This window comes from Tamandua tetradactyla, chromosome 4, assembly GCF_023851605.1.
Source record: "Tamandua tetradactyla isolate mTamTet1 chromosome 4, mTamTet1.pri, whole genome shotgun sequence".
Classification (NCBI taxonomy): Eukaryota; Metazoa; Chordata; class Mammalia; order Pilosa; family Myrmecophagidae; genus Tamandua; species Tamandua tetradactyla.
In genome coordinates, this window is record NC_135330.1 from 80,244,741 (window position 1) to 80,268,826 (window position 24,086).

Genomic DNA, 24,086 nt, shown 5'->3' on the forward strand with positions numbered 1-24,086 from the left:
TTAAGGGTTCCTTTAATCATTTGTCTAAACACATTAAGGGCTAAGTCTCGAAATTGTATCTCCTAAATCATGGCTCAATTCAGTTTTCACTTCTCTATTCTGCCACTCTAATTTGTCTATAAAAATAACCATTGTATTGTGAACTAGCACTCATGTTCTCTGGAGTTTGCTAAGTATTGTCAAAAAAACTTTATTACCTATATACAATGAGAACTATGAAGCTGAGATGAAGTCAAGTAAGTAAGGAGTCTCAGGACATCATTGTGTTGATAGAGCACAGCACTGAGTCTAAAACCAGACTATAGTGTGACTTAATTAAATAATGGTAAGAATAAAGTTATGTTCTTTTTCTGAACTTTAGTTTCTATGAACACTAAGAAAAGCTGTGTGAAAGAAAGGTAATGTATAAAAGTTTGTTCTTAAAAAATGGAAAAAGTAAAGCCCAATTTTTTTAGTCAGTAATCCTAGAACTACAGATGATATATATCTATGTTATATATTTTTTTGTTCTTTGGATTTTTTCTCCTACATCTATTTTATACTTGCTGAATATCTCAGTCTTAATGAAATTATGTTCTTTTTGTAACCTTAAACATCAGATAATTCCATGAAGTTTTAAAATTATACTTTAAGTATCACATAATCATACTCTAGTATATTACTGAGTTTTCTAACTAAAAATGCCAAATGATAAAGAAAGATTCCAATTTTGTCATTGGCATGTTATTAAAGCAACTACAAAATCCCACCAATTTTAGTAGAACATGTTGAATCTAACTAAAATTCAAGCTTTAATTGTTACTTTTCCTTATAAAAGGTATCAGCAATTTACTTAGATACACAATATAATGTTTCAATATAGAAAGAAACTTAAATATTTTATATACTTTATTTGAAAATACATGCTTTTTAAAAACTCATAAATTCTCTTATTTTTTGTGAGAAGGAAAGTTTGGTTATAGCCCAGTATTTCTCATTATATACGCATACAAATCTGGACAAAAGAATACTGTTTACAATGTATCCAAAAGAAATATGAAAATATTTTAAAGGGAAGAGAAGACATTGCGTTTTATTAACAGAGCAAGATTCACTAATATTCAGAACAAGTCTGCTTCCTTAGAAATACAAAATTATTCACTACTAATAAATAATGTAGTAAGCACACTAATAAGTTATGGCCTCAATTCTATTTTGAGAGCTTTGACAACTATATTATAAATATAGTTTTTTTTATTGATAGTTATATTTATAGTTATATATATATTTTTATTACATGGGCAGGCGCTGGGAACCAAACCTGGGTCTCCGGATGGCAGACGAAAACTCTGCAACCAAACCACCATTGCCCATCCTATATTATATTTTTAAAGCAGTAAAATAAAGACAACTCTGGAGTGAGAGATAAAATATGAAAATAAAATTATGACGAATAAGATTTCAAAGACAAAACATCTTCACAATCTAAACAAATCAAAATTCAGTGTGCAGAATTAGTATCACAAAGGGAAAATTTTCTCTTAACTTATACTCTGGAAACTGAATGGACCTTAAAAATTGCTCCAGAATTTTAAAACAAAATTTAAAATAAAAATAAACATACCCACACACATGTAACTTACAAGTTTGAAGTAACTATATCGGATGGCAAAATAAAGGTGTATTTTTAATGTTCAAACAAAACTTAAAAAGACAATTTAGAAAAACACAAACGAATGCTGCATATATATTCAAAAGGTATACCCTGGGACTGGCTATATTCATTTGATTTTCATACAACAGGAAAACTAGTCAACCATTAAGAGTTAAGCCACCATTTGTAATGGCTGCATATTCTTTCTTCCATAATTGATAAATTTTCTCTTCCTTTTTTTATCAAATTCCCTTATAAACAACTACATTAGACATCCTTATACACATTATCTTTGTATGTTAATTCTCTTATTTCCTTAGGATAAATACTAGAAGCAGAATTTTAAAAATGAAACTAGAACATTTCTAAACAATTTTCTGAGGATTTCTCTGTAATATTAAACATTCTTCAGAAAAAAAAATACAAGGAAGAAGTCTAAATTTGTCTTTGGAAATTTAAGAACTTTACTCTGTATTTTGTTAATATTCTACACTAAACTCACACAGTTAACTTATAACCTAAAGATCATTATAAATTACTGTTGATAAAAGTGGGCAAACCAACTTATCACTATGTAATCTATATACTTCCAATTTAACACTGTATTTCATAAAGCAATAAGCCCATCATAAAACTCTGCACTTTACTCACAGGCCTTATCTAAATACACATATCATGTATCCCTTACTAGGTTTTAATCACTGAAAGTCTACTAGGTAGAGCAACCATAACACCAACCAATCATTCTGAACTTTGATAGCAACTGGTCTGAAAGCTTATTCACATATTGGAAATGAAGCAGCATTAACACTGTTAGGTACAAAGAAACAGTTGCTATCATCCTGTCATTTCCTATGTTTTGTCTTTATAAGGAAAAATATTAAAGACTGCAAGACAACTTTTCTTCTGCAAGTTCCTGGAATGAGAATGAGGTAAGAGGATAAATGTTTTATATTTATTTACGAAGTTGAACTCTAGAACACAATGAAATTCCTTGGGTGAAAAATTATATTTTTAATTTAAGCCTACACTTATGCTTTAAAGATGACAGATAATGAGAAATCTGTCTTTATTTAATGAACATTACCAAAAATTTTCACCAGAAGGCCATTATTACTAACATGAGCAAAATGTGAGAAAGCTAAAGTTAACATTCAAATTAAATTGAAAATATCTTGCCTATTTCTAGTAATTATGTCAAAATTATCTGTCATTATTTCTAGAAATCAAACCTTAACTTTCCTAACTATGATATTAATAGTGTAAAACTGATTACAATTTGAATGTGAAATATTCAAATAAGTTTAACTATCAACTTCTTTTTCTTCCTAGGTAACTGATGTCTCAGGCTTTATCTTTTTTGGTTTAAAAACTGTTTCTTTACTAACCAGAAACTGATTTCAACCTAAATTATACTGACATTATATTAAAGATTCAGAAAGTGGCCAATGATTTTTAAGTCAAAATGAAATTATTTCTTGACTTCTTGCAAAAAATTAGGAACAGTCTAAACATCAGGACTGGCTAAATTCAAGCATGAACATAAAATTCAAATGAAAACAGTAAATAAAAATTAAAGTATATAGCTTCAAATCTAACAAAATTTATTTAGATCATGAAAAAACCAACATTTTTTTTGTGTGTGAAATGGGTATACTTAGAGATAATTTACAGACGTTCATCAAGAAAAGCAGAATGAGACTTTTAATATGTTTAGTGGAGTTATCAAATGTAACAGCAACTCCATGTGGACTGTGTAACAATTTCCCGTGGAGATGCTGTTACTTTTGATGGTTACCAACTCACTATACATTATAAAGGAATAAGCAAGAGGTCATTTGATTAACAAGGAGGAAAAAAGATAGCCTTTCATTCTGTCTTATAAAGTTTATAAATAATAAAGAATTAATATCAATTTTCTTGAATCCAAGTGTTATGCCATATAAAGTATCCAACAATAGAAGTGGATGGGAGCCATCTTAAGAAATGGTGTACAGGAAAATGACCTATGAATTGACAGACAATATGACTAAATTTGTCTGTCATTTCTGTAGGCCAATATCCTGTATGTCTCTACTACTTCAAAAACAGAAATCAACTAATACCAGGCAAGCAACACAATGGCAGCTACATGGAAAAGAATTTATAACACAACCATGTAAATTGTATTGACTATAAATAAAGCATAAATGATACCTAATGAAATTTGCTTGTTTTTCTCACAAAGTTCAAATTTATTTCAGTCAGCTTACTGACCACTGACCTATGTATCATTTTATTGTCATGATTAAAAAATGGTCAATTAAACAACTAGTGTATGCATATGGTTTACTTCAAATTCTTCAAAGAAATTCCCTAAAACTCTTGCTCTCTAAGTACTGAAAAAAATGAGAAACAATGACAGTGGCTTCTTAATGTTTCCTTAATAGGAAACTCTCCATTGTAGAATTTTAAGCAATACTGTATAAATTTATCTCAACAGTAATCACATTAATTCTTTTTGTGCGTGTGTGTGTGTGCATGGTCCAGGAATAGAACCCAGGTCTCCCACATGAAAGGCGGGTATTCTACCCACTGAATTATCTGTGTACCTCCACTTTAATTTTTTTTGGGGGGGGGGTGCATGGTCCGGGAATCAAACCTGGGTCTCCCGCATAGAAGGCGGGCATTCTAACCACTGAACTACCTGTGCACCCTAACTTTAATTCTTAATAAAGGTATTAAGATAATTTATATCTGACCAAGCTCTGAATTATAAGAACAATATGATTAGCTATAATTAGACCAAAAAGACTCAAAAAGACTCAGCTCCAAATTGTAATAATATTGAAATAGGTTTACAGTAACTTTCTGGTCTCTCGCCTGTTTCTTTTCCTAAAACCTACTGTGACTCCTCATGCATACTCCAAAGTTTAAACTCCTTAACCTAGTATTCATGACTCTTTACAATTTAACCCAATCAATCTTTCTGAATGTTTACCTTTCTAATCCCCTCACATATCTGACAGTATCAGAACGATTCCTAAATACACGCTGTGCCTTTCCAACTTCCTTCTTCAGCTCCTGCTGATCCTTCTACTTAGAAAACACTTTCCCCATTCCCCAATTTTCTACTTAATCCTCAAGGCTCTACTCAAATGCCACATCCTCTATGAATGATGCAAATAAGTTGTTTTATGGTTCAATGGTTCCCCAAGTCAGACCCTGTATTTCTTTCCACTGGGCCATATCACCATAGCATGTCACAAACTTCAAACTGAATGGAACTTTTACACAAAGATACTCAACACTACCTAATATGTGGTTACAGATGATTAAAAATAATTTAATGTTGTAAAAGATTCCTAAAACATATGTAAATACCACCTACAGAAATACCAATACTGACAATGAAGGGCAAAACCTTTTAATAAAAATGTTGAAGAACCCCTCAACTAAGGACTTTTAAATCTATATAGTCTCTTGAACTCCCATTACTTGCCAGCTCCAACTCTTTGCCCTTAAATTCTTCACTGGATCCCCCATTGCTGAAATGTGAAAATACTTAAATACGTGCTGAAACTCTTTACTTGTAGCATAATTCAGTATAAATTCCATTAACAAAAATCAAAACAAGATTACTCACATAGAATGTTTTCCTAAAAGGAATGATTAATATTTCCCTTTCCACATCTGTTAATAATAACAACGGTATTCAGAGCCCCCCTAATTTTATTAGAATACAAACAAGCCAGATGTATCATCTCAATGAAGGGCAGGGACCATGTCAACCTTGTTCACTGCGGTCTGTGCAGTACCTAGCAATGACACGTACGAAGCACCAAAAAATGTTTCTTACATGAACACGTGAATAACACCTACCATTTATGGAATGCTGTGCTCTATACCAAGAATTTTACATTTGCTACTTAGTATTCATAATAATCCTGCTGCAAGCATGGTTTTTAAAAGAGCAAACTGAGACTCAGAGAGGTTAAATAAATTTTCCAGTCTTGCATTCAGTTAGTGACAAAGCCTGGGTTCAAATTTGGTTGTCATTCTCCAAAGCTTAGACTCTTTCTAAGTAGTTTTTCTTTAAAAAAGACAGGCAATGAGGGAACTGTTTGGGCTGATGGAATTGTTCTAAAACATGATTGTGATAATGCTACATAAATGTATAAATTTAATACAAATCACTGAGCTAAACACCTAAAATAGATGAATTTTATGGTATATAAATTATGCATATATATGATATATAAATAAACTAAATAAAGCTGAAGAATGATGAAGATGTATATATACCAATTTAGAACAAACTCTAAGATAAAAAATAAATAAATCAGGGCACAGAACAGCAAACATAGATGGTTTTATATAAATAAATGTATACGCTGGCAAATGAAAATAATTTTTTTTTAAAGATTCAGAAAGAATTGTTAATAATGAGTAACTCAAAAAAATGCTCTGGTGTCTAGAGTAGAAAGGAACTTTTTTTTTTGTCTCTCAAAGAATTTAATACACAATAGTTTGGGTATAACATAAAGCTCATAGCTCAGAGCAAGAAAGCATGATGGACATGACACAGACAAGCTTTTAAAAATCAGGGCTGTTTCATACTTAACTTCTTTTCAAGGGTCAATCTCAGGTTCTTCATCACTACCTTCTTATTTCACCTACTTTTCAGGATTTTTCTTCTGGACTTCTCATTTGCTCTGCCTCCCGTGCCAGCCTGTTTATCTTTAAGGCCTCAGCCAGTCTCTCCCTCGCTATCTTTACCTTCCATGCCTGCTTTCTGACATCATCCTAAGTCACCTGTCGTCTGCTGACGGGCTCTGAGAGACCCTGAAGACCTGGGTCCATGCAATCTGCCAAACTGTCAGGGGTGGGTTCAGGGCTGGTGTGAAGATTTTTGTCAACAGCACAGCCCAGGGACTCAGTGAGACCACTTGGTAAAATTACTTCTAAGTTATGTGGGAAATCCAGGGTACTTAAAGGTTCTCCTATGCTGCTTCATTTTTGGAGTCCCTCCAGTCTCCTGTACCAACACAACTGCTGCGGCCTTTCCAAGTTCTCTGATCTCTTGTCTCTAACTACATTTCCAGGATGGGAAGTAATTTTAGTAACAGGTCTGCGGAATATGTAGGTGGTCATTCTTGTAGGGAGTGCAGAACTTAAACCAGGCTTCTGCTTGGCCTTAATTATATTGTGCTGCCATTTCCTCTGTGAAATCTGGGGAAGTACACTGTTTTGGCACTACCCCAGGACAGGGTGGCTTGGGAAACCTGTGGAGGCAGGATACCCCATGATACCTGAGCTGTCTATCTCCCCTGCAGTCCTTAGATGTAGAAAGCCTAACTCTTGCTGGAAAATGCTGGAACTTTTTTACTACATAATTTTTCTACTCTGAACCATTTACTATGTACACATATTAACTAAAAAAATTTTTTTAAAATAGAATAAAGGGAATGTAACACTATAAAAATAAATCTAATTGTATGCATTCAACTATAATATAATAGTTTCTTAATTTTTAAAGTATCTAAACCATTACATAATACCATTTCCACTGAAAGGGGAAGTAGAGAGAATAAAATAGCAGCTCTAATTCCTAAAGAAAAATTACATATTAAATTTCCTCACTAAATACAATTCATCCTTGTATTCTTGACACCTAATTTGGCACACTGCAAGGAGCCAGGAACAATAAACTCTAAAAGAAAATAAAAAGAGCTTTTGCTTCCAAATACCAATATTGAAAAAACTGGGTTTTATTAAAAATTCAACCATACGAAAGGATCTTTTTTTAAATTTATATGATTCCCCTAAAAAACTCATTATTTAAGAAAATTTTATTTAACATATGTAAATTTATCAATAATACACTAATTTTTCATTTCTGAAAAAACATACTTTAAAACATACTTTAAAGTGCTAAAAATTTCAGAAAAATTTATACCTGTTCATCAAGAATTCATCTTTTGTCTTATGATGAAATACAGGAATTGGAACACCCCAAATTCTCTGCCTTGATATACACCAATATGGTCGCCTGTCCATCATTTCAATCATGGCATTCTGTGCTGATCCGGGAATAAATTTCACCTTTTTTAACAATTCCTGCAAATGATTCACATATCAAGTCCAGTAAGAGAAAGTAACATTGTTTTTATTTAACTTTCACTATTTTTTCTAATGCAGTGCAGTTGTTTATTTTGGCTGTTTACAGTCATTTACATGTTCCCCATCCCCACCCTACTACCCCCAAAAAACTAAAAAGAAATTGCAGATTTCAATTTAAACAAGGCAACATAAAAACAGAGCCACCAAGGACCCAATAAAAAATATTAAGGGCAGACTTTATCACCTTTGGAGGATATGAGAAGAGATTTACAAACTCCAAGTACCCCAGATAAAAACTGGTAATAACAGGTTTAGTAGGAGTGTTACACTTCTTTTAACCACAATTAAATAAATTTCATCTTGATTTCAAACTTTTATTAAAAAGCTTTAAAAATAAACTGCCGTACTAGGTTGCCAAAGATTATAATACAAGTTAATTTTACATAGCATGGTTTACAAAACAGAAAACACTTTCCCAAATTAAGATCTCCTATTCACTTAACATCTCTAAAGAACACCCCCACCCCGTGCACGCGCGCACACACACACACACACACACACACACACAAGGTATAAACTACTAGCATGTGATTTCATTTAACTGATCAATTACTAAAAGATGAAATGTATTTTAAATGTTTGGCAGCAATACCCAAAAAGGCTATATGTTAAATTCATTTTTAAAATCTCTGTATCCCTTAATAAAAGCAGTCCATATCACACTGTTATACTACAGGAGTTTAAAAAATGTAAATTGCTATGCATAGCTTTGGCAAGGGCCCAAACTGCAGACCAATGAATGAACGAATGAATTATAGTAGCATCTCAGGTGCAAGTTGTATAGCAAAATATTAATACGTTCAGCCAGGTTAATAAATACGTATATGACTTTGTATATATGTTATACCATACAATAAAAAAGTTAAAAATCTAAAAAAAATACATATATTTGAGCTTTTTAATAAAATCAAGTTATTTGTAACTTTGTGTATTCGTGTATGTATGTAATGAAAGAAAGACTCAAATATATAGTAAACATTTAGAATACCAGTTATATAGTATCTGTTAACCAAATTAACAACTTTTCAAATGGATTACAAAAATAATCTTAAAAGAAAGAAAAAGGGTTTAAAAGATTATTATTGAATGCCTATCATGTACCTGTTTGGGGAACTTTTATTCACTTACACCATGAGGTAGGCATCCCCTTTACACAGATGAGAAACCTGAGGTTCAGGGAGGGTTAATAATTTATAACCTCAGTTCTGTCCTAATTCTATATTACTTTCACTACACCAAGCAGGGAAGTCTATAAGTAACCCAACTGTACGACTTTGGGCAAGTCATACAACCTCTTTAGGCCTCATTTTCCACACCTATGTAATGAACATTATACAGACAGTACTTTCAATTCTAAAATTCTACAACTTTATAAAAACGAATCATAATCCCTTCTAATCCCAAAATCCCCTCAACCATACATACAGCCCTCATACTGAGGGAATGAAAAGCCTAGCCCCTCATAACAGGATGCCTTTTATACCTTGGCTGTGGTCTTAATATCTGTGATATTTACAAACCACTGCTTGCTGGCACGAATAACAACTGGTTTCTTAGTCCTCCAGTCATAGGGATAGCTGTGTACAAATTTTTCCTCTTTCAACAAATTTTTTGCAGCTTCAAGCATCTTTATAACTTAAAAAAAAAAAAAGAACAATTTATATTAGTTTAAAAAACACTGTGAAAATCCTAACAACATTCTAAATTCCCTGGGAGAATTAAATCCAGATCAATAGATGCCAACAAGAGGTGCCACTATGCAGCTATTAAAGGCATAATCTGGGAATTTTCCAATAGAAAAAGTAGGGACTGTGTAACATAATCCAACCTCGCATTATGCTATTTTCACAGTTCTTCACTTTAAAAGAAAGATGAACAGGCTATAACTAGAATTCTAGATTTGAAATTCACAGTCATAATCCTTCCTATGACAAATCTTAAAATGGTCTTAAGATAATTCAGAAGAAACCAGGTCTAATCAACCTTAGTCCTATGTGAGCAAAGAAAGATTTTTACAGTACCTGGTTCTTAGATCCAAAAAAAGAAAGGCATAAAGGCATAAAGACAATTCAAGACTGCAGAACCATAAGATCATAATACATAAAAAGTGGAGGGTATCTAATTCACATTTAACATCCAAACCCGAGTTTGATTTTATCCTTCCAAAGTAATGCTGTTGATTATTTTCTCTGTAGCTCTAAAATATCACTATTTTGTTGACTGCCCTGATTTGCATTAATAGAGCAGCTTCAAAGGAAAAAAAAATGAAAATCTCAAATTCCATTTTAAACCATCTGGCAAAATAAAATATTTATAACCCAAGTTTTTTGTTTCTGATGAAAGTGTAAGAAAGAAGGGAGAATGTCTGAAACAGGTTATTGCTGCCTACATTTAAGAAAATATATCTTAATTATTTCAGAAGATATTATACTCACCCATATCTGTTCCCTCTTTAAGAACAGCTTTATTTTGAAGTTCAGGGCCTGCATCATCTGTGAAAATACCATCTTCATCTACTAAACAATCCTACAAGGGATTATTTTTAACAATTAAAATGAAGTATTAAGAGATTTTTATCATGCCAATATTTGGCAAAATGATAGATATAAATTATCTCAGAACAGCTTAGTCTTTCTCTATATGGAAAACTTGGATACTTTCTTATTCGGTCAATAGGAATTTGTGAACTTTGTACCTTTAAATCACCAAAGGCAAAATGTGTTATTAAAGCACAGACCTAAAATTTAATAATGAAGAATAATAGATGAGAACATCTTTGATTTTGTCTCTATTAATTTTCAAACATACTGCAATATATATGATGACTTTGAAAATGGTCTTTTGCTCTAACTGAAAATGTGAAATAACTCAAGTGTATAAAATAAATTTTATAAAATGTTTTAAAAATGTTCTTTAGAACTATTTAGTAAAATACATTTGCCACTTTTTAGAGATTAAAAATAATTTGACTATGCGACATAATAATTGAAAGAAAAAACTGCCCCCATTTAATATATATTCTTTAATTCTAACTTGGTCCTAATTTTATGCTAATTCAGGGAAATCTTTATCAACTAGTATGTATTAATGAGGCTTTAGGGTACTACAGAAACCTAAGTATTTCACAACTTAATTATACAACAAAAACAATTTTTTACTACGCAAAAAATAAAAATGTAAGTTAGCATGTGTCACTTTAATTCTACAAAAGCAATAATCAAAAAAGAAAGAAAATCAGAAGTAGTACCATTGACAGGTTGTGTTGAGAAGCTACATTGTAATCTTCCATACCATGAGCTGGGGCTGTGTGAACCAATCCTGTTCCTTTTGTCATGGTCACATGATTTGCAGGTAAAAGAGGGGAGACTTTGTCAGGAATTACTGGATGAGCACAAGTACCATTTTCCAAATCTACACCTGAAGTGAAAGAAAATTACTATTTAGGATAATCTTTTATAATTTTCTAACTAACTCATTAAGAGCAATAACACATCAGGGTAGAGTGCTGATCTAGAACAAGACGGCTCAAATCCTTGCATCCCCTTTTACTCACTCGGTGAATTTCAGCAATCTATAAAATCGGGATAATTATAGTTACTGTTTCAAAGCATTTGCTGTGAGGATAAATGAGTTAATACAGTATTCAGGGCATTCAGCACAATACTCAGAACACAAACACTGCTTAAAAATATTAGCAATTATTGTGGTAACAAGTGGATGACTCAAGAATGCTCAAGAAAATTTCTCTAATTTATGTATAGCCATCTAATATTTGGTATATAAGGAAAAAGAAATTCTAGATCAGCAGATTGAGGACCAGGTCTTAATACTGTTTCTATGGGAACTCACTATTGTTACTTTTCACAATGATAACCAAAATATGTAAAAGCTAATAAATACCTTCCAGAGAGGCTCATTTTCATTAGATATAAGGGAAATGCAGATCAAGACTACAATGAGATACCACCTCACACCTATAAGAATTGCTGTTAAACAAACAGGAAATTATAAATGTTAGAGAGGAAGGGACACTTATGCACTGCTGGTGGGAATGTATAATGGTACAGCTGCTATGGAAGACAGTTTGGTGGTTCCTTAGGAAACGAAATATTGAGTAGCCCTATGAGTCAGCAAAAGCACTACTTGGTATATACCCAGAAGAGCTGAAAGAAGTGACACAGACATCTGTACACTGATGTTCATAGCAGCATTATTCACAATCACCAAACTATGGAAACAATCCAAATGCCCATCAGCAGATGAAAGGATGAACAAAATGTGGTATATACATACAATGGAATATTATACAGCAGTAAGACTAAATGACGTCCTGAAGCACATGACAAGATGGATGAGCCTTATGGACATAATGCTGAGACACATAATAAGCCAGACACAAAAGGACCGATACCGTATGATTCCACTTTTATGACCATGGTAAAGGTAAAATCAGAGATTTATAATATACAATACAGAGGACTTAGAAATACATAGAAGCTAGAGATGGATAAATGGCTACCTAATGAGGTTGAACTCAAATGTAAGGGGATAGATAGAAGTAAAGGCAGTTCTCTAGTAAGTAATATTACCACATTGAAAGTGAACATGATTGAAAGGGGTAATATAGATCTATGTGGTCTGCTGAAATATTAATAACACTAGAAATATAAATAAGTTCTTGCAAGAACTATTTCAAAGGCATGATTCATGTAAACCGTGTTTAACTTCAAGGTACAGGAGGAAAACTGCTATTGAATGCTATGGGCTGCTTAACAAGAAAACATCAGCAGTATCACAGCAATAGCAGGGATAAATACTGGGGCGAGGGACAAGAGTTAAGGGGAAGCATAGATTTCCTATTTGGTGAGGGTGTGTTTATTGGTTTTCTTTCTCTTGGAAACAATGAGGTTATCCAAAATTGAGAGTGTTGATGAACTGTGGACTTTGGGCTTTATATATGATGCTTAATGAATGCCGATGGCTGAAGGATGCACTGACTGAGAAGTAGACTGGCAAATGATGGTGTACTCATATGATCAAATACTGTGCTGCTATAAAAAGGAATGAAGTCATGAGGCATTTAACGATGTAAATGAACCTGTGGGGCATTCGTGAGCCAGAAATGAAATAAGCCAGAAATGAAAGAACAGTTATTGAATAGCCTCTTTTAGAAAATGCTTATAAGAAAACAGGCCTAGATCATAAGCTCTTACAGCAGACACACTGAGTCTAGAGTGGTAATCATTATTTCTGGGTTTTTAGAGGATGTTTTATATATTTATAACCTGGTATTTAGAGATAAAAATGAAGCTGATCAGTCCTGATTAATGTAATTCAGAACACAGGGGTAAAGAAGACATTGTCTATATTTTACAACTGTACCTACTCTTTGAGACCAGAGGAAGAAAGGTCTATTTTGTCCAAACCTAAATTTTCTGTAGCACATAATCTAACACAACCTGTCTGCATAGCTCATTTGAACATTTGAAACACAGGCAACCCAGAATAAGAATGAGGGCCTATAATCCTGTAGAGCTTAATGTAATGCCTGGATACATCCCAGAATATATTAACCAGATATGCAAAAAGTATCAGCAAAGTCCCTTGAGGGATGTGAGAAAAAATATGGAACTCTTAAACTTTACCATCAGGGAATCCCCTGATACTGTGTCAAACATTAGCGACACCCAAATCAATAGGCCAAGCCCTTGATTGTGAGGCTTACTCTTGGAAGCTTAGGTAGTTTTGCCTAAGAGTTATTTCTGGAGGCCCTCTTTTGTTGTTCAGATGTGGCCTCACTCTCTCTAAGCCCAACTCTTTAAGTGAAATCATTGCCTTTCCCCTACATGGGACATGACATCCAGGGGTGAAAGTCTCCCTGTCGGTATGGAAGATGACTCCCAGGGATGAATCTGGCCCTGGCACTGTGGGATCAACAATTCCGTCCTGGCCAAAGTGTGAAAAAAAGTATAACTAATAAAGTATCAGTGGATGAGAGTTTAAAAAGAGTCGAGAGGCTACTCTGGTGGTCACTCTTACATAAACTTCAAAGACACTGCTATCTATCATAACTTGCCAAACCCCAACCAATACCATTCCACCAATTCTAAGGAACACCTAAGACAATATGTAAGATTCTACAAAGTTTCCAGGCACTAGGGTAATTTTCCAGAAACCTACAACCCCTAGATGGTCCCTGGACCAAATAAGTCCTTAAACCTAGAGGGCCCAGCCTCCCCAGAACATCAGCTAGTTATATCTCCCTACTCCATACTACTGCAGACCCTTCCAACATGAAAAAGTTAGGATGGCCACAGCCCAAATACCCCCAAAGAGTGGGATAGCAAGATCAATGGTGATGGTGGAGTTGTACAGAGAAGGTAGTGTTTAACAAATGAATATGATTGCTGAATCATTAAATTGACATTTCTTTTAGTCTCCGGTATCTTAAAGTAGTTAGAAGTAAAAACCTAAAATTCTAGAATTGTAACCCATACCAAACTGTGTAATCTGTTCTACAACTGATTGTTGTGCTGTGCTTTGGAATTTATTGTTTTGTATATATGTTATTTTTCACAAACAAGAAAAAAAAGTTGATTGTGATGATAAAAACATATTTATTCCTTCCAGCCTCCTATATACTGGAACAGCTAGAAAGAAAAATCTGAGATGACAGTACAGTAGCCTATGACAAACTCCAGGATCTGTCCTGTAACCACTGTTGAAGAGTGCTTTGAAAACTATTGATTTTTTCTTTTTTTGCTTTGTATATGTTATATTATACAATAAAAAAAAGTTAAAAAATAAAGATATGAATACTTTCAAACAGTTCCTGGGCACCAACTACATATTAGACTGAACAAAAATTCTGTCTTCATCTTCACTGTAACACTACAAAGCAGGTATTATTCCCAATTTACAAAAACAAAAAGGGTTCAGAAAATTTAGGCAATGTGTTTGAAGTCAAACATGATTAAATCCAACTTCCAAGGGTGAAGTCTGACTTAACCCCTTATGTTTCATGTAACACTTGCTCCCTTTAATAATTTATTAAACCCATGCATTACTTATTAATTTTTATACACCATTGCTAATGTTTCCCACCTTTATTGTCTCTTGAGTTGAATTCCCTAAGAAATTTTTCTTTCATATATTCTAAAAATAAGTCTTTAAAGTTTAAGATGATTACCTGGATATATCTATCCACATACTGAGATTTACAGAATAATTCTACATTTAATCTATTTTTTTTTTTTAGATTTTTTAAATTAGATTTTAATTTTTTGGTAAGTTTACAAAAAATGCATACAATAGAGAATTCCTATATATCACGTTATTATTATATTATTAACACCTGGCATTTTTGTGCTACATTTGCTACAATTGATGAAAGAACATTTTATAATTATACTATTAACAGGGTGCAGTTTACATTAGGATTTACTGTTTTTTGTTGTACAGCACTATTTCTTTTTTTTTTTTTTAACTCTAGTAACATAATATTTGGATGACTTTCATTTCTTTCTCTTTCCTAATTCCTCTAGCTAGAATTTCCTATACAATGCTGAAGAACAGTGGTAATAGTAGGCATTCATTTCTGATCTTATAGGGAATACTTTCAGCCTTTCACCACTGAGTATGATGTTAGCTATGAGTTTTTCAAATGTCCTATCACACAGAGAAAATTTTCTTCTATTCCTATTTTTGTAAGTGTTTTTCTCAAGAAGAGGTTCATCATTTTGTCAAATGTCTTTTCTGCATCAATTGAGACGACCATCTGATTATTCCCTTCATTCTGTTAATGTGGTATACTACATTGATTTTCTGTTAATGTGGTATACTACATTGATTTCATTACGTTGAACCACCCTTAAATACCAGAGATAAATCCCTCATGATCATTGTGTACCATTCCTAATCTTAAATAATTAAAGAAATGTTGATTTTCCCTCACTCCTCATAGCTATCTCATGAGTCATCCATATTTCCGCATTCAATATTAACTTTTTTCATGCATGCCTTTATTTTATTACTCATCTACCCATACACTAGAAAAAGGGGATGTCATTCACAAGGTTTTTACAAACACAATCACAAGAAGAAGACTATACAGTTATAAAATCATTATCAAAGATCAAGGCTACTGGATTACAGTTCAACAGTTTCAGGTATTTCCTTCTGGCTATTCTAATAAACTAGAAATTAAAAAGAAATATCTATTATAATGAATCTGTAGTCATAATCATTTGATAGAGCCTAACTTCTCAGTTACTACTGCTCCCTCTCATTTGATCATTCTCTCAAGCTTCAGGGATATCTGGGCAATGGTCATTTTTCTTTGTGCTGAAAAGGACATTCTTCATGCTGAAACTTCTTTGTGCTAAAACTACTTCAGGCTCAAAAGGAGTGTTGACATTATGGGGTAGAGGAATCAAACTGGTTCATGTTCTTGAAGAGAATGGTACCTTTGGGTTTCAAGACTTATCTGGGCTAGGAGCTATCTAAAGGCTTTAAGTTTCTGAAAAAATAAATTAATACGTAAAATTTTATAGATTCTTAGATAGAGCCATGGGTTTTCTTTAGGGTTTTCAGGAAGACTGCTGATTGGAACTGGGCATACTGTGGTAATTTCCAAGATCTGGCTGAAGCTTGCATACGAATAACTTCAAGCATGACCTCTTGACTCTATCTGAAATCTCTTAGCTACCGAGACATTATACTGTCACTCTTCTTTCCCTTTTGGTCAAGAAGATATTGCCAATCCCACAATGTCAGAGTCAGGCTCATCCCTGGGAGTCATATCCCACACTGCCAGGGAGAAACACCCCTGGGAATCATGTCCCTTGTAGGAAGAAGGGTAACAATTTACAATTTGCAGTTTGGCTTAGAGACAGAGGCTGCATTGGAGCAACAAAAGAGGTTTTCCGGGGGGTGATTCTTAGGCATGTTTATAAATAAATTAGCTTTGCCCTTATGAAACAAAATAAGTTTCGTAAGGGCAAGCCTAAGATCAAAGGCTTGTCTTATTAACTTGGGAGACCTTAATGTTTGAGAGAGTATCAGGAATTCTCCAGGTGGGTAAGTTTAATAGTTACACCTTTTTTCCTCCAGTCTCTCAGGGATTTTGCAAATACTTTTTTATTATCTGTCAAAATGCTCTAGAATGTATCAAGGTATTACAATAACCTATACAGGAAAACAAGATTCCATTCCATATTCTAGGTTCTACATAATTAGGTTGCTTAAACAAACTGACCAGACAGGTAAAATCAGATAGTGTACTACAGAAAATTTAAATTTTAGACAAAATTTGGTCTCACACAGAAGCTGGAGTTTTCAAACAAAGACAATAGCATCCTTTACCCTATATTCTGATTTACCTTAATCCTAACCAGATCAGCTTTGTCCTTACCTATAAGTCTCATCTCTTTTTCAGCTTCTTTAACAGTAGCTCCATGGAGTAATCCTAACTTTCAGAGCTGTAAAACTCTTACTCTCAAGCGTCACAAAGAAACGCAAAGTTGCAGGTAACTACTAGGTTATTCATAAAGGGCACAGAATCTCATAATTTAGAGATAACAGTTAAACCTCAGGAATAAATGTGATTGCTGTAAGAGCTTACAATTTTGGAATCTTTACAATGAGCTTTAGTGAACATTCAGTACTTCTTAAGCACTGGCTAATCTCTGCTCACCTTCTATCTCCTGAAAACCTACGTTCTCAAAGTTATAGTTAGTTTATATTAGTGAGACCATACAATATTTGTCTTTTCATTTCTGGCTTATTTTGTTCAACATAATGTCCCCAAGGGTCATTCACTTCATTACATGCTAAACAACTTTGTTCCTTTCTGTAGCTGCATAATATTCCAGTATATGTATACACCACAGTTTGCCATTCTACTTCTCAGTCAATGTATCCTTCAGCCATCCTCCATGAGAAAGGATATTAATTCAAGGGCCGAAACTAGGTAAATGAACCTTGAGGAGATTATGTTGAACAAAATAAGCCAGAAATGAAAGGACAAATATTGTAAGGTCTCTTTTAGAAAACACCCATAAGAAAACTGAGGTCTAGATTGTAAATTCATAACAGTCACATTTAGTCTGGAGCTGTTAGATTTTGAGAGGCTGTGCTACATACGTTTAACTTGGTATCTCCCTGGAACTCTACCTGAGTAGACATCTGAGTAGTCTCAGATGAGTAGACTCAGTAGTATCTACCTGAGTGACATCTGAGACTCAGAGCTGGAGATCTGTAGCTCCGAAAAGTCAGCATTGTTACAAGGAACAACTGTTAAAGAAACTGAAAAAGAGATTGGGCTTCAATTAGAGATAAGAACTAAGCTGATCGGTTGGGATTAAGGTGAATCAGAACACAGGGGTAAGGAGGACAATGTATTTTAGAACTTCACCTACTGTATGAGATCAAAGGAAGAGAAGTTTATTTTGTCCAAAACCTAAATTTTCTGTAGCACATAATTTAACTTAACCTGTTTGTACAGCTCATTTAAATAACTCAAATGAATTGCTTCCAGAATTAATTCTGTACAGTTAAGGTAATACCCAGGCATATCCCAGAATATGCCAGGTAATTAATTAAAAAGTTTTGATAAAGTCCCTTGAGGGATGGGAGAAAAAATATGGAACTATTAAGCTTTACCACTAGGGAAACCCTGATATTCTCTCAAATATTTGGGGACTGCCAAGTTAACAGGTCAAGCCCTTAATCTTGAGGCTTGCTCCTGTGAAGACTATTTCTGTATCAGAGAACCTAAGCCTACCTATAGTTATGCCTAAGAATTACATCCAGAAAAACTCTTCTGTCATTTAGATGTAACCTGCCTCTCTCTAAGCTCCATTACCCTCCCCACTATGTGGGACATGACATCCTGGGGTGAAAGTCGCCCTGGCATCATGGTGGTGTCGAGAACACCTTTCTGACCAAAAGGGGGTAAAGAAGTGTAACAAAATAAGGTTATCAGTGGTTAAGAGAATTCAAATGGAGTTAAAAGGCTATTATGGAGTCTACTCTTCTACAAGTTTTGGCTAGATATTGCTAATTACCATGCTTTGTCAAACACCAACCAAAATCATTCCTGTTAACCTTAAAGAACACTTAGGTCTCTATCTGAGGATTTAAAAAGGTTATGTACTGCATTCCAGAAGCATACAAACTTCAGATGGGTTCCTAGGCCATAGAAGTTCTGACATCCAGAGGGACAGCCTCTCCAGAACATCAACTAGTTCCCTCCCCATGTCCCATGTTATTGACAGCCTTTTCCCACATGAAAATGCTACAAAGGGCAGAGCCCAAATACTCTGAAAGATTGGGAAAAGGATGAAAAGAGAAGGAGAGGGGAGAGGCCAACATGGTGGCTTAATGAGGAGTGGGATTTAGTTCGTCCTCCAGAGCAGTTAGTAAATAGCCAGGAACAGAACAGAACAGAACAACCGTCTGCGAGGCCACCCAGAACCATGAGTTCCCCAAACCACGGAGCAGGTGACCCTCCCCAACAGGCTGCTTCCCAGAGGGGATAGGAAAGACACTTTACTATCAGCAGGGTCTGAGGCAACCAAGCTTCAACTGTGGAATTAATTAACAAATTCTGACTACTAAAAATAGGCTCCCAGATCAGCTGAACCTCAAGTAAAAGTTGAGGTTGCTGGTTTGTGCCCTGGTGCAGTGGGGGTAAGGAAGAAGAAGGAGAAAACAAAAACAAAACACCATAGGTTTTTTGAATCAGACAATGCTGAACACTTGTAAGGATCTGGGCCCTGAAGGAAAGGAGGGGGTATATAGGACTAGAGATACACAGAGCAACGTACCAAATTAAGTTCTTGATTGGCAAACCCGAGGAATGGGGTGCTGCTCTGAAAAGGATTCTTTTTTTCCTTTTATGTTTTGTGGCTGTGTTTCTACGGCTTCACTGCTCTTTGGATACAACTGCATGGCTTTTCAGGATCCAACTGCCCCAGGTATGGGCCAAATTAAGCTTGTCTGAGAGTTTGTCTGGAGGCTGTGCATTCCCCAGGAGAGGGGTGGGACCCAAGCTCAGGTGGAATCCCTCCCTCAAGGAATTCAAACCCCAGGGTCTGGAAAAGTGAAATGATTAAAGCCAGCCTATAACTACTTCTCTGTCTCAACTATGTCCCCAGTAGGGAATGTCTGCTGGAGTTAAAGGCACCACATCACCTTATGATGGTGGGACCTGCAGGCAGACAAGTGCCATATACTGGGCAGGATAGGAAAAACACAGAATCCAGAGGCTTCATAGGAAAGTCTTTCAACCTGCTACGTCTCACCCTCAGGGAAAACTGATGGAGGCGGTTCTTTCTTTCGGAGAAGAGGCCAGTTTGGTCTGGGAAAATCTGACTGGGGTCTATAATACCTAAGTAGACCCTCCTAAACAGGGAAAAATAAAGGCACCATATAGGCATGGCAAGAAACAAGAAAACAAGAACCTAAAAATTCTGATCTGTAAACAAAAGCTAAGCTTGAGGTCTAGAATAAGCTAAACTGAATGCCAAAGAACACATAGGCAACAAAGTTATCCAACAAGAAAATCCTAGGTAAAAAAAGTGAAAACAATCTCCAGAATAAACTAATTAAGGAAATGAAATGCCTAGATGCCAGCAAAAAAACAAATCATACCAGGAAAACTGAAGCTATGGCTCAGTCAAAGGAATAAACCAACAATTCAAATGAGATACAGGACTTGAAACAATTAATTCAGAATGTTCGAACAGACATGGAAAATTTCATGAAAAATCAAATCAATGAATTAAGGGGGGGATATAAAGAAGGCAAGGAATGAACAAAAATAAGAAATAGAAAGTCTGAAAAAACAAATCACAGAACTTAGGGAATGAAAGGCACAGTAGAAGAGACGGAAAAAAAAACCTACAATGTTAGATTTCAAGAAGGAGAAGACAGGATTAGTGGACTGGAGGATGAGACATCTGAAATCCAACAAGCAAAAGAAAATACAGGGAAAAGAATGGAAAAATATGAGCAGGGACTCAGGGAACTGAATGACAACATAAAGCACAAATATATGGGTTTCCGGTGTCCCAGAGGAGAAGAGAAGGGAAAAGGCGGAGAAAAACTAATGGAGGAAATTATCACTGAAAATTTCCCAATTCTTATGAAGGACTTAAAATTATAGATCCAAGAAGTGCAGCGTAACCCAAATAGAACAGATTCAAGCAAACATACTCCTAGACACTTATGATCAGAATGTCAGATGTCAAAGACAAAGAGAGAACAGTGAAAGCAGGAACAAAACAAACAATCCATCACATACAAGGAGAGCACATTAAGACCATGTGTAGATATCTCAACAGAAACCTGGGGAGGTGAGAAGACAATATTTAAGATACTAAAAGAGAAAAAATGCCAACCATGAATTCTATATCCAGCAAAATTGTCCTTCAAATATGAGGGGGAAATTAAAACATTTTCAGACCAAAAATCACTGAGAGAATCTGTGACCAAGAGACCAGCTCAGCAAGAAATACTAAAGGGAGCACTAGAGACAGAAAGAAAAAGAAAGGAGAGAGAGGTATGGAGAAGAGTGTAGAAATGAAAACTATCAGTAAAGGTAAAAAGAAGAAAAATTAGGTATGACTTATAAAATCCAAAACGCAAAATGGTAGGAGAAAATACTGCCCTTACAGTAAATACACAAAATATTCATGGATTAAATTCCCTAATCAAAAGACACTGACTGCAAGAATGGATTAAAAAACAGAACCCATCTATATGCTATCTATAAGAGATGTGTCTTAGACCCAAGGATAAACACAGGTTGAAAGAGAAAGGTTGGGAAAAGATATTTCATGCAAACAACAATCAGAAAAGAGTAGAAGTAGCTATACTAATATCCAGCAAATTAGACTTCAAATGTAAAACAATTAAAAGAGACAAAGAAGGACACTATGTATTTATAAAAGGAACAATTCAACAAGAAGACATAACAATCATAAATACTTCACTGGGCCAGAGTGCTCCAAAATACATGAGACAAACACTGAAAAGAGAAACAGACACATCTAACATAACAGATGGAGACTTCAATTCCCCCACTCTCATCAATGGACAGAACATTTAGACAGAGGTTCAACAAAGAAAAAGAGAATTTGGATAATACAATAAATGAGCAAGACTTAACAGATATTTATAGAACATTACACCCCACAACAGCAGGATACACCTTTTTCTCAAGTGCTCATGGATCATTCTCAAGGATTGACCATAAGCTGGGTCACAAAGCAAGTCTCAACAAATTTAAAATGATTGAAATCATACAAAACACTGTCTGAGATGATAGAGGAAAGAAGTTGGAAATCAGTAATAGGCAGAGTGCCAGAAAATTCACAAATATATGGAGGCTCAATAATATACTCTTAAACAACGAGTGGGTCAAGTAAGAAATTAAAAGAGAAATCAATAAATATCTCGAGGCAAACGAAAATGAAATCACAACATACCAAAAATTATGGGATGCAGCAACGGCAGTACTAAGAGGAAAATTTATTACCCTAAATGCCTATATCAAAAAAGAAGAAGAAGGGTGGGTTATGGTGGCTCAGCAGGCTGAGTTCTAGCTTGCCACACCAGAGACCCAGGTTCAATTCCCGGTGCCTGCCCACACGAAAAAAAAGAAGAAGAAAGAAAAAAAGAGCAAAAATGAAGAATTACCTGTCCACTTGGAAGAATTAGAGAAACAACAGAAAACTAACCCCAAAGCAAGCAAAAGGAAAGAAATAATGAAGATTAGAGCAGAAATAAATGAAATTGAGAACATGAAAACAATTGAGAAAATCAACAAAACCAGAAGTTGGGTCTATGAGAAAATCAATCAGAAGGATGGACCCTTAGCAAGACTGACAAAAAGAAGAGACAGGATGCAAATAAATAAAATCAGAAATGGAAAAAGAGACATAACCACTGACCTCGCAGAAATAAAGGAGATAATGAGAGGATACTATGAACAACTTTATGCTAATAAACTGGATAATGTAGATGAAATGGACAACTTCCTGGAAAGGCACGAACAACCAACACTGACTCAAGAAGAAATAGATGACTTCAACAAACCAATCACAAGGAAAGAAATGGAATTGGTCATTAAGAAGCTTCCCAAAAAGTAAAGTTTAGGACCAGATGGCTTCACATGTGAATTCTACCAAACTTTCAAAAAAGAATTAGGACCAATTCTGCTCAAACTCTTGAAAAAAAACTGAAGAGGTGGGAAGGTTATCTAACTCATTCTATGAAGCCAACATCACCCTCATACGAAGGGCAAACAAAGATATCACAAGAAAATAAAATTACAGACCAATCTCTCTAATGAATATAGATGCAGAAATCCTCAACAAAATTCTTGCAAATCCAATCCAGCAGCACATTAAAAGAATTATTAGGATTCATCCCTGGTATGCAAGGATGGTTCAACATAAAAAAGTCAATTAATGTAATACACCATATCAACAAATCCAAGTAGAAAAACTACATAATCATCTCGATTGATACAGAAAAGGCATTTGACAAAATTCAACATCCTTTCCTGTTGAAAACACTTCAAAGGATAGGAATAGAAGGGAACTTCCTCAACACGATAAAGGGAATATATGAAAAGCCTACAGCTAACATCATTCTCAATGGGGAAAAACTGAAAACTTTCCCCCTAAGTTCAGGAACAAGACAAGGATGCCCACTATCACCACTGTTATTCAACATTGTGTTGGAAGTTCTAGCCAGAGCAATTAGACAAGAAAAAGAAATACAAGGCATCAAAATTGGAAAGGACGAAGTAAAACTCTCACTGTTGGCAGATGATATGATACTATATGTCGAAAACCCTGAAAAATCCACAGCAAAACTACTAGAGCTAATAAATGAGTACAGCAGTGGCAGGTTACACGATCACTCAAAAATCTGTAGTGTTTCTATACATTAGTGATTAACAATCTAAGGAGGAAATCATGAAAAAAATTCCATTTACAATTACAACCAAAAGAATAAAATATTTAACAATAAATTTAACTAAAGAGACAAAAGACCTATACAGAGAAAACTATAATAAATTATAGTTAATTATAAAATTATAGAAAACTATAAGAAATTGTTGAAAGAAATCACAGAAGACCTAAATAAATGGAAGGGCATACCGTGTTCATGGATTGGAAGACAAAATATAGTTAAAATGTCAATTCTGCCTAAATCAATTTATAGGTTCAATGCAGTATCAATGAAAATCCCCAAAACTTACTTTTCAGAAATAGAA

General features: G+C 34.5%; 1 protein-coding gene across 1 annotated transcript in view; it reads right to left on the reverse strand.

The window, feature by feature from the left end:
• Nucleotides 1-24,086, reverse strand: part of IARS2 (isoleucyl-tRNA synthetase 2, mitochondrial) — a 109,485-nt gene that overhangs the window by 56,581 nt on the left and 28,818 nt on the right. Inside the window, 4 exon segments of the mRNA XM_077157875.1 lie at nucleotides 7,572-7,732; nucleotides 9,279-9,430; nucleotides 10,231-10,321; nucleotides 11,043-11,212. Of these exon segments, the coding sequence (XP_077013990.1) occupies nucleotides 7,572-7,732; nucleotides 9,279-9,430; nucleotides 10,231-10,321; nucleotides 11,043-11,212 (574 nt within the window).